The sequence below is a fragment of the Phyllobates terribilis genome, unplaced genomic scaffold, assembly GCF_046119375.1.
Source record: "Phyllobates terribilis strain yellow unplaced genomic scaffold, ASM4611937v1 Scaffold_2__4_contigs__length_985480577, whole genome shotgun sequence".
Lineage (NCBI taxonomy): Eukaryota > Metazoa > Chordata > Amphibia > Anura > Dendrobatidae > Phyllobates > Phyllobates terribilis.
The window spans coordinates 368,598,795-368,611,465 of NW_027362762.1; the positions used below are offsets into that span (position 1 = coordinate 368,598,795).

Sequence of the window (12,671 nt, forward strand, 5' to 3'; positions counted from 1 at the left end):
AATGGCTCGAACACCGCCCAAAACAGCTCGAATTTGAGATTGGCGAACAGTTCGAGTAGAACAACGCTCATCTCTAATTGACGTGTCCGTAAGAAAGGGATAATATTACATTGTCCACGAAAGAAGTAGACATCTTAGTTTGGAAGATGGTCTTTCTTCTGCAGATGTTACTCCCCCCCACCGCGGGGGGGGCTTGACCCACCAGCGGAAAGGCATCAGTATTGGGAGAGGGGGGCTGGCCGTCAGGGTCCACCGCGGCTCTGGCACAAACCCGGCGACACGGAGGTCGCACGGGCAGGAAGGTACTGGCCGTGTCGGCTTCGCACTTTTTTGGTTTTAGAAGGGCATGACATGCCTATATCTGTGTCTCCCTCTCCTTTTACTCCTCCACCTCTTTTCTTTTCGCATGACTATATGTACTTGTCACTTTTCCATGTGTTAGTTGTGTCTTCTGAGCAGTTTGTCAGCTTTTGGACACATTTTGAAGTGTTTTCTATGTGTTTTCTATGTGTTTCTATGTGTTTTTGTTTGCCTGCCATTGGTTTTAATGGTGTTCGACGGTGTTCGACGAACAGTTTGATGAACAGTTCGGCGAACATACGGGTGTTCGACGAACCGAACCGAACTCGAACACTACGGGGGTGGCTCAACACTACTGTATATCAGACTCTCTCCTTTCTAATGGGAACATGTCATACTTGTTACTGTGGCCCTGCTCTGTGTGTCTTTAAATTCTTAATGGGGTTTTTCCTAAAATTGGTCAGCCGTTGGACTCACTGCATACCCTATAACTGTATAGCAGACCCTCTCCTTTCTAATGGGAACGTGTCGTACCTTGTTACTATGGCCCTGCTCTGTGTGTCTTTAAATTCTTAGTGCAGTTTTTCCTAAAATTGGTCAGCCGTTGGACTCACTGCATACCCTATAACTGTATAGCAGACCCTCTCATTTCTAATTGGAACATGTCGTACCTTGTTACTGTGGCCCTTCTCTATGTGTCTTTAAATTCTTAGTGGGGTTTTTCCTAAAATTGGTCAGCCGTTGGACTCACTGCAAAGCCTATAACTGTATAGCAGACTCTTTCCTTTCTAATGCGAACATGTCGTACTTGTTACTGTGGCCCTGCTCTGTGTGTCCTTAAATTCTTAGTGTGGTTTTTGCCAAATTTTGGCAGCCGTTGCAGTCACATCATGGGCATTACCACTATAGGAGACCCGCTCCTTTATAATGGGAACATTTTTTTTACTGAGACCCTCCTCTATGTCTCTTCAAAGGGGTATTGGGTTGCGTCCAAATTTTTGGCAGCCCTTGCAGTCATTGGATATGCAATAACAGTATAGGAGACCCACTTGCTAATAATGGGAACAACAAAGCATAGCTGGCTTATGGCTCTCTAACAATAGCGAGGGCCGACTGCTGGCCTTTTAAGAATAGTAAGAGCCATCTGATGTCCCTATAAAAATAGGCTTTATGACTTTCAGAGTCCCTCCATCATAAATAAAGCAGGATGTGTTTGATGATGTGTCACACACCGCATTGCCTGATAAGGTTGTAAAATGTTAAAATGACATTTCCGGTGAATGCATTTGTCTTTAAAAATAACGTAAAAAAACCAAAACAATAGGATCTTTCTTTAGTATAAAAAACAGCGACACCAATTTAACCTCAATGTAATCACATTGTTCAGCTCATGCACCTCCTCCTCCATCTCCGAAATGACCACATCAGTCACAAGCTGACAGCACTGCAGCACTGCCTTGGCCAAGCGGCAACAGGCTGTGCTGAAGATAATATGCTTAATGCTTAATTGACAAACCGCCCAGCGCTGCAGAGTTGTTGAAAGCTGTAACACAGCAGCCTTATCTGTGGCTCTCACCGCTGAACATACAGCCAGGTATGGTCAAGTGTGACAATGGGCGGAACCTGGTGACGGAGAAATGACAGCCGGAGTAGATACGGTTTCCCTCTATGCCAGTCCTTTCACCGAGCTAAATACAACTCTCAGTAAATAAAGTTGTGGACTGGCTCCGTACCGTCCCTGGCCACATTCACCTGTCCATGTGTTTGTGGTTAGGCGGTCCTTTCGAGTAAGTGCACTAGGGAGAGCACAGGTAATGTTGTGGGACCCGTGCTTGTGGAAGGCGGAGACGATACTGGGTGAAATAGTGGCGGCTGGGGACAGAGTATGGACACACGGCCGCCGCCGGCATGAGGTTGTGAAAAGCTTCCACCTCCACGAGCTTAAAAAGCCATATTTCAAGTGCAAGCAGCTGCCCAGATATCTGGCAGTTTAGTGTTGCAGCCTGTGGGTGGGTGGGTGGCTGGCTGCATACTTGCACTTGCATTCCAAGTAACAGAAAACTAAGCAGATGGTGGCCTCTATCATCATCATGGCTTCATCTCGGCACTATGAACTCTCCCGAAGGAGAAGTCAGGGTCCTCCATAGGAGTCTCCGGTTCTCTGGTGGGCCCGTGCTACCCTGCCGAGAAGCAGCCCTGGCTAAGAAAAGTGTGGCGGAATGTTCCCGGACACTCTATGGTTACCTTTTTAATGTGGATCGGACATGCTAATGCATGTTATTTCTTAAACCGCATTGCAGATCAGGCTATTGTCCAACTCTGTATTCATGAAATTAAGTGCGCAAAGAAAGATGTGTGTGTGTCAAAGCACCACCGACAAGTGCGAGTTGATGTTGGATGGGCTGCCATTGCTTCTGCAACAAGCTGCATTAGAGAACTTCCTGGGAGAAATGACACCCAGGGTAGATACGGTTTCCCTCTATGCCAGTCCTTTCACCGAGCTAAATACAACTCTCAGCAAAAAAAGTTGTGGACTGGCTCTGTACCATCCCTGGCCACATTCATCTGTCCATGTGTTTGTGGTTAGGCGGTCCTTACCAGTAAGTGGAAGGCGGAGGCGACACCGGGAGAAACAGTGGCGGCTGGGGACCGAGTATGGACACCTGGCCGCCGCCTGCATGAGGTTATGAAAAGCTTCCGCCTCCACGAGCCTAAAAGGCCACATTTCAAGTGCAAGCAGCTGTCCAAAATTTGGCAGTATAGTATTGCAGCCTGTGGGTGGGTGGGTGGCTGGCTGCATACTTGCACTTGCATTCCAAGGAATGGGGTAGGGACAACTGAACCCTGCACTGGGACAAGGACGTGAACGGTGATTGTTGCAAGTCTGCAACGACAGGTGCATGGCGGGAGGCATCTTTGCATGCGCCAAGGATCACTTATGATGGGCACACTTTTAGGCAGTGACCTGGGAGTCAGAAATGCTTCTAGAGGTCTTCCCCATGCTGTTCCCATGTCTTTTCAGCACTGTATGCATGTGTCCGATGATGTGTCACGCACCACATGGCCAGCTAAGGTTGTAAAATGTTGCAATGACATTTCTCAGTGAATGCATTTGTCTTTGTTCAAAGCAATGCAAAAGTGCAAAAACGCATCAAAAACGCTACATGTGAACATAGCCCAAGGTGTGGAGGAGTATTTTTGTTTTTGGTTATTTATTTTGCTTTATATACATTGTACATGTCATGGAAAGGATGTTTCTTAAAATATTTCCCAGGAAAATCCATTTTGGTTTCGTTTTGGTATGTTTTATTGTGAGTCCGTAAAAGTGGCGTAATACCTCTGACAATGTTGTTGACAGCAGTGACCTGGGAGTCAGAAATGCTTCAGGGGTCTTCTCCATCCTGTCCCCATGTCATTTGAGCACTGTTCCCATCGATTTGGGCAATGTTTAGGCCCTCTGCAGACCGCCGGGGGGGAGCCGCCTGAAAAATGCTCGAGTTTCCCATAGACTTACATTGGGCTCATTGCTCGGGTCGAGCACCCGAGTATTCCAATCTGCTCGACCTGAGCAACGAGTACCCGAGCATTTTAGCGCTCGCTCATCACTAGTAACCACCCGTCTCGCGCATTCTTCCTGGTCGCCAAGCTGACTGTGAATCTTTGATCTGACATCTCCGGAGCTTCTGCGATGTCCAGTTACTGGCGCACACATCGAGAACCATGCCTCTGCAACCTCTTCCCGTTCTGTCGACTGACATCACCTGGGTGAGGAACCTTGACTGGCGTCACTTGGGTCTTCGGGGCTTGACAGTCGACGTCTGGGCTGGGCGGATAAGCGGCACCTCTCTTCCTAACAGGAGCTCCGGACGCTGCTGTTGCTCCTCTTGTCTCTCTCTTCAGCGTCAGAATCACCTCAGAGCTTGCACACGTTCTGTTTTTCTCCTCAGCTCGTTTCCCTTACAACGCTGTCCCCAAAGTCCTGATCAAACTTATCCCCTTTGCCACGCCTCCATGCTGTTCTGGTTCTACAGTGTCTTGTCTCCCTACAAATACATATGCATATTTCTGAAACTTGTCAATCTCTCTCATGCAAAATGTTAGATTACCTGTGATTTCTAGAATGATTTATATACTAATACCACCTGTCAACCTCATTAACCTTTTAGTGCAAATGGATGTACCAGTACATACATGCTGGAGTCCCCAAATATGGAGATGGCTGAGCTTTCTACTCTTGCTTAGAATGCAGTGTCATATGTCTTAAGCAGAAGCAACCAGAGCTAAGTTCTGATTGCTGCTCTTAATCATTTAGATGGTGTCAATCTCTGACAGTGGCATTTAAATGGAACTGTTGCTGGTGCTCACAATGGCTCTTATTGCCAGCCCCCTAGCAATATGGTTGGGAAGAAACAATGCAGCCAGGTGCCTGCTGAAGCCTTCCATGGCTTGCATGTTGATATTCCTGTGTAGCGCAGTCACTGACTGAGTTTTATAGGAGAATGTGATTAATACCATATACTACCAAACAGTGGTGTTACAGTATATAGAACAAGTGATCAAATGATCACAGCATCAAATTCCTAAAGGGAGTAAAAAATAGAGTAAAAAATAAAAACAATGATTTTAAAAATATCAACAAATATAAAAAAAATTGACTCATCCCCATTTTTCCCCCACTAAAAGCAAGGAAAATAAAAAAAATCATATTTATTATTGCGCATTTATAAAGGCCGGTCTTTCAAGATATAAAATAAAATAATCCGTACAGTAAACACTGTAAAAAATAAAAAAAAATGAAACACAAGAATTAAGTTTTTTACTGGTCACAGCACCTCTCTAAAATACTATAAAAAGTGATTAAAACATTGCATGTACTCCAAAACAGAACCAATAAAAACTTTTGCTTGCAATGCAAAATACACACAGCTCCATCGATGAAAAAATAAAAATGTTACTTCTCTCAGAAAATGGTGGCATAAACAAATTTTTTTTTTAAATTTCTGAATTTTTTTAACTACTTTAATTTATGCTAGTTCTGTATTGCTGTAATTGTACTGATCTGAAGAATCATGCTAGATATTTTTTTACGATACAGCAATTGGGTATATACAGGTGCATCTCACTAAATTAGAATATCATCAAAAAGTTAATTTATTTCAGTTTTTCAATACAAAAAGTGAAACTCATATATGAGTCATTACAAACAGAGTGATCTATTTCAAGTGTTTATTTCTGTTAATGTTGATTATTATGTCTTACAGCCAATGAAAACACAAAAGTCATTATCTTAGTACATAAGAATGCTTTACAACAACAGCTTGAAAAATGATTTTAAAATTCGAAATGTTGGCCTACTGAAATGTATGTTCAGTAAATGGACTCAATACTTGGCGGGGCTCCTTTTGCATCAATGCAGATTGGCATGGATGCAGTCAGCCTGTGGCATTGCTGAGGTGTTATGGAAGATCAGGTTGCTTTGATAGCAGCCTTTAGCTCGTCTGCATTGTTGGGTCTGGCGTCTCTCAACTTCCTCTAAACAATACCCCATAGATTTTCTATGGGGTTAAGGTCATGCGAGTTTGCTGGCCAATCATGCACAGTGAGTGATACTGTTTTTTTTAAACCAGGTATTGGTACTTTTGGCAGTGTGGACAGGTTCCAAGTCCGGCTGAAGAATGAAATTTCCATCTCCAAAAAGCTAGTCGTCAGAGGGAAGCATGAAGTGCTTTAAAATTTCCTGGTAGACGGCTACGCTGACTTTGGTCTTGATAAAATACAGTGGACCTACACCAGCAGAGGACATGGCTCCCCAAACCATCACTGATTGTGGAAACTTCACTCTAGACCTCAAGCAGCTTGGATTGTGTGCCTCTCCACTCTTCCTCAAGACTCTGGAACCTTGATTTCCAAATGAAAATGGGAACTCTGGGACCTTGTGGAGTGTGTCAATGACTGCCTTCTGGACATCTGTCAAGTCTGCAGTCTTCCCCATGATTGTGGAGCCTACAGAAACAGACTAAGGGACCTTTTTAAACACTTCGGAAGCCTTTCCAGGTGTTTTTGTTAATCATTTTAATTTACTGAGATAATGACTTTTGTGTTTTCATTGGCTGTAAGCCATATTCATCAACATTAACAGAAATAAACATTTGAAATAGATCACTCTGTTTGTAATGACTCTATATAATATATGAGTTACACTTTTTGTATTGAAGAACTGAAATAAATTAACTTTTTGATGATATTCTAATTTAGTGAGATGTACCTGTATGTAGAACCACTGAAAATCAATATGTGAAATAACAAACAGTGGTGAAAATAAAATGTAACCTTTATTACCAACTTAAAATAAATTATTATCACTAAAAAAGTCTGAATGGACTTAAAGTGCAGGAAGTACAATACAATATACAGAAAAGTTGTCCAATAGTAGGTATAATAACCTCCTCAAGATCCTATACTCTTGTCAAGGCATTGGTTAGTCCACCACTTTATGGCTCTCTGTTTTGATAGTGATATGTACCTACCATAATGAGTAGAGGCTACAAAAAGGATATCAGGTCATATAAGATAACAATCACATTCCCAAGTGATCAATATTTCGCTTATGCATCGGGACACAATATATACAGGTTTGGTCATAATGGAGGAATCAAAAAGAAAAATACACACTTAAGGATAACGTATTAGAACATCACGGTGTGTAGTTTTCATGACTCTGTCCCTGTGACCCTTATTCTCCAGTGTGAGCCCTGCCCACAGGGACATAATAATAGATTAATTTTGTATATTTTTGTTTTTTTAGATTGATCTCAAGACTTTGAATAAGTGGATGGCAGAAGTTAATATTTTCCTCAATGAAGATTGGCCAGCACTTGGAGATTCAGAAGCACTCGAAAAGCAACTAGAACAGTGTAATGTAAGTACATGAGACATCAAGTTATTGTTCAACTGAAAATTATCATGGACTGATTTTTTTTTTATTAACTGTATCCTAGTAGACTTCTATATAACTTGTTCCATAAATGTAATAACAGTATACAGCATGTTTCAAATGTTTTCCTTTTTTTAATAAAGTACTTTTTTTTAAGGCATTGGTAAACGACATCCAAACAATTCAGCCTAGTGTGAATAGTGTCAATGATGTTGGACAGAAACTAATCAGCAAAGCTGAACGTACCTATCAACCAAAACTCAAGAGGGATTTAGAAAATCTGAATGAGCAATGGGACCTAATATGTAAACAGGTACAGTATGTGTGCAAAAAAGAGTGACTCAAAAATTTGTTATCTGACACTATTGTATGGTCCATGCTTACTCAGGCTGGCTATAATGTTTACATGAATATTAACTCAATGCATTAAAGAGGTTGTCCTAACTGGACAGTTCATTCTTAAAATTAATTAGTCTGATAAAGCCCTAATTTATCTATTAATCTTCAATGATAAAATGTTATCAATAAAAAATATTCAATGCAATTACCAATTTTGTCCGAAGCGACAGCCATGAGAAATATAAAGTATTATAGAGGTCATATTCTAATGTTTAAAAAATTACATCTATCTATCTATCTATCGATCGATCGATCGATCGATCTATCTATCTATCTATCTATCTATCTATCTATCTATCTGTCTCTAGATGTCTTTAAAAAAAACAAGAAAAAAACAGCACAGCCTGTTCAGAGATCAGATGTGATTGGACCTAAACTCTGATTTGAGATCAGTCATCTGAATTTTTTCTTTATTGTTTAGGGTTTTCTTGCTTTAGCAGCTAATATTCTTACACTTTTTTCTAAACACCCATGAATTTGTTCACCTACACAAGAGTATTCCATCCCTATCAGAGTAGGGGTAGGTTCACACCATGTTTAGAGGGAAGTCTGGTAAATGATCCAAGAAAAACCTCTAAAGTATATGCCAGAATTATCCATAGCCTAATATGGATTGGATCAATGGCCCAAAGTGTCTTCTTGCATTAGGTCTGTCAGGGATTTGTTAGTATTTATTTTTTCAACTATATTTAACAGAGTGGTTGCCAATAGTTTGCAATACATTAGCATGCTGCAAAATAAAACATAACATATTGTATTCAGTACATTTATTGATACGGATTTCTATGACAAATATATCAGAAATGCAAAGAAGTCCAAGGCACTGCTAACATAATCAATGACTACTTATTTGTGGAGCAAGTTTGGAAAACAGCAACATTTCTCAGCTTTAGGAAGGCTTGCGTACTCACACACTGCTGCTTTTGCTTATGTCATCCATAGAGATGAGCAAATTAATTAGATATGCACATCAAATTTGTGTAAAATTTTTAACAATTCACTGAAATTGTAAAAGATTCCATCAGCCAGAGAAGGATCACATGACGTTTGGTGCGGCCAGGCAGTCTTCACCATAATGCTTTGCAGCTATCATGTCACATGGAATAAAGCAGCCAATCAGGAGGAACTCTCATAGCCTGTATAAAAGCATACAGTATATGTCCCATGTACATTTAGAAAATTAAATGAGAGTAGCCTTACTTTCGCACTAAGAGCTCTGAGTTTGGATTAAATAAGAATAATAGCATTTATTATAAACATAATCTTTTCTTTAATTTGTAATGTTTTTTTATTTATTGACTGTATTTTCTTTTTTTTTCATTTACATTTCTCAATATTTTGGCTCAAAAATAATCAATTAAAGGATTTTTCCAGTTTGGGCTGTAGTTTTCTTTAAAATAACAAACGGAGCTCTACTCCCTCTCCTTGGGTCCAGCATTTAGTCTCCGATACTGTTCCTGGTGTCTGTTATTATCTACAGCAATGACAGCACTATAGCCAAATAACCGAGCTCTGTGCCTCTGAATGGCCTCTGAGTCACTGAGCTAAGGTATTGACTGCAGTGCTGTCATGTCGACATCAACACTGCAGACAATAACAGGAGCAGAGGCACAGATTCAGCACTGGACATGGGGGAAGGTAAGTCAAGCAAAGTTTGCTTTTTCAAAAACAAACTGCAACCGGGGGACAGGGTTGTTTGAAACTGTAGAACCCCTTTTTTAACATATCGGCCACATGAAGTAATAAAAATAATCATCATATTTAACCTCTTCACACCTGAGCCTGTTTTCACCTTCCTGATCAGGCCAAATTTTACAATTCTGACCAGTGTCACTTTATTACTGGTAATAACTCTGGAATGCTCCAACGTATCCCAATGATTCTGAGATTCTTTTTTCACAAAACATTGTACTTATGTTAATGGTAAATTTAGTCTGATTTTTTTTTATTTGTGAAAATATGAAAATTTTGGTGAAAATGTAGAAAATTTTGCAAATTTCAAACTTTTAATTTCTATGCCCTTAAACCAGAGAGTTACAGTACAGACCAAAAGTTTGGACGCACCTTCTCATTTAAAGATTTTTCAGTATTTTCAAGGCTATGAAAATTGTACATTCACACTGAAGGCATCAAACTATGAATCAACACATGTGGAATTATATACTTAATTAAAAAGTGTGAAACAACTGAAAATATGTCTTATATTCTAGGTTCTTCAAAGTAGCCACCTTTTGTTTTGATGACTGCTTTGCACACTCTTGGCATTCTCTTGATGAGCTTCAAGAGATCGTCACCAGAAATGGTCTTCCAACAATCTTGAAGGAGTTCCCAGAGATCCTTAGCACCTGTTGGCCCTTTTGCCTTCATTCTGCATTCCAGTTCACCCCAAACCATCTCGATTGAGTTCAGGTCTGGTGACTGTGGAGGCCAGATCATCTGGCATAGCACCCCATCACTCTCCTTCTTGGTAAAATAGCCCTTACACAGCCTAGATGTGTGTTTGGCGTCATTGTCCTGTTGAAAAATAAATGATGGTCCAACTAAACGCAAACCGGATGGAATATCATGCCACTGCAAGATGCTGTGGGAGCCATGCTTGTTCAGTAAGCCTTCAATTTTGAATAAATCCCCAACAGTGTCACCAGCAAAGCACCCCCACACCATCACATCTCCTCCTCCATGCTTCACAGTGGTAACCAGGCATGTAGAGTCCATCCGTTCACCTTTTCTGCGTCGCATAAAGACACGGTGGTAGGAACCAAAGATCTCAAATTTGGACTCATCAGACCAAAGCACAGATTTCCACTGGTCTAATGTCCATTCCTTGTGTTCTTTAGCCCAAAAAAGTCTCTTCTGCTTGTTGCCTATCCTTAGCAGTGGTTTCCTAGCAGCTATTTTACCATGAAGGCCTGGTGTCTGCTGCTAGAACTCTGTGTGGCATTGACCTGGTCTCTAATCTGAGCTGCTGTTAACCTGCAATTTCTGAGGCTGGTGACTTGGATAAACTTATTCTCAGAAGCAGAGGTGACTCTTGGTCTTCCTTTCCTGGGGCGGTCCACATGTGAGCCAGTTACTTTGTAGCGCTTGATGGTTTTTGCAACTGCACTTGGGGATACTTTCAAAGTTTGCCCAATTTTTCGCACTGACTGACCTTCATTTCTTAAAGTAATGATGGCCACTCGTTTTTCTTTACTTAGCTGCTTTTTTCTTGCTATAATACAAATTCTAACAGTCTATTCAGTAGGACTATCAGCTGTGTATCCACCTGACTTCTGCACAACACAACTGATGGTCCCAACCCCATTTATAAGGCAAGAAATCCCACTTATTAAACCTGGCAGGGCACACCTGTGAAGTGAAAACCATTTCCAGCGACTACCTCTTGAAGCTCATCAAGAGAATGCCAAGAGTGTGCAAAGCAGCCATCAAAGCAAAAGGTGGCTACTTTGAAGAACCTGGAATATAAGACATATTCTCAGTTGTTTCACACTTTTTTGCTAAGTATATAATTCCACATGTGTTAATTCATAGTTTTGATGCCTTCAGTGTGAATGCACAATTTTCATAGTCATGAAAATACAGAAAAATCTTTAAATGAGAAGGTGTGTCCAAACTTTTGGTCTGTACTGTATATCACAAAAAATAGTTAATTTATGACATTTACCACATGTCTACATAAGTATAGTTTCTTAAACATAATTAATTTTTGTTAGGCTGTTAAAAGGGTTAAAAGTTGATCAGCAATTACTCAATTTTCCAGCAATATTTACAAAACCAATTTTTAAAGAAGCACATCAAATTTAAAGTGACTTTGAGGGTCTCAAAATGCTCAGAACCACATTCAATAAGTAAATTAACCTTTCTGGTGCTTTCCAGGAATTAAGTCAATGGGGAAGGAAAACATGAGAAGCTTTCAATTTTCTCCTTGTACCCTTACCCGGAGAAAATGAATCACAAATTTGTTGTTCAATTTCTCCTGGGTATGCCGATACCCCATATGTGGTGGAAAACTACTGTATAGAGGCATGGCATGGCTTGGAAGGGAAGGAGCACCATTTGACTTTTGGAACGCAAAATTGGCTGGAATCGATAGGGGACACCATATCGTGTTTGCAGAGCCAGTGATGTGTCTAAACAATGGAAAACACCCACAAGAGATGTCGTTTTGACAACTACACTCTTCAAGGAATTTATCTAGAGGGGTGGTGAGCACCTTGAAGCCACAGGTGCTTCGCAGAATTTTATAATGTTAAGCCGTGAAAATGAAATACATATTTTTTCTGCAAAAATGTTGGTTTTGCCCCAAATTTTTCAGTAACAGGAGAAAATGGACCCCAAAATGTGCTGTGTAATTTCTCCTGAGTACACTAATACCTCATATGTAGTGGAAAACTACTGTTTGGGTGCATGGCATGGCTCGGAAGAGAAGGAGCACCATTTGACTTTTGGAGTAAAAAATTTGCTTTAATAGATAGCGGATGCCATGTCGTATTTGCAGAACCCCTGATGTGCCTAAACAGTGGATACCCAAAACAAGTGACCCCATTTTGGAAACTGCATTCATCAGAGAACTTATCTAGACGTGCCATGAGCACCTTGAACTTACAGGTGCTTCAGAGAATTTTATAATGTTGAGCTGTGAAGCTGAAAATATACATTTTTCGGTAAAATTGTTAGTTTTGCCCCAAATTTTTAATTTTAACAAGGGTTGCAGGAAAAAATGGACCATAAAATTTGTTGAGCAATTTCTCCTGAGTACGCAGATACCCAATATGTGGTGGAAAACTACTGCTAAGGAATGCAGCAGGGCTCGGAAGGGAATGAGTGCCAACTGATTTCTGGTGCTCAATTTTGGCAGGAATATCTATTGCAGATGCCATAAGTTTTTAATTTTCAAAAGGGATAATAGGAGAAAATGGACAGTACAATTTGTTACACAATTTCTCTTCAGTGCGCTAATACCCCATATGTCATCAAAAACTGCTTTTGACACACAGTGCAAACCTCAGAAGGGAAGAAGCACCATATTGGAGATCAG

General features: G+C 40.6%; 1 protein-coding gene across 11 annotated transcripts in view; it reads left to right on the plus strand.

The window, feature by feature from the left end:
- The window catches only part of DMD (dystrophin), a 3,940,859-nt gene that overhangs the window by 1,786,045 nt on the left and 2,142,143 nt on the right, over positions 1–12,671 (plus strand). For all 11 annotated transcript variants that reach the window (XM_073664716.1, XM_073664719.1, XM_073664714.1 and 8 more), the window contains 2 exons: positions 7,106–7,219; positions 7,392–7,547. In XM_073664716.1, the coding sequence (XP_073520817.1) occupies positions 7,106–7,219; positions 7,392–7,547 (270 nt within the window). The remainder of the gene's footprint in view (positions 1–7,105; positions 7,220–7,391; positions 7,548–12,671) is intronic.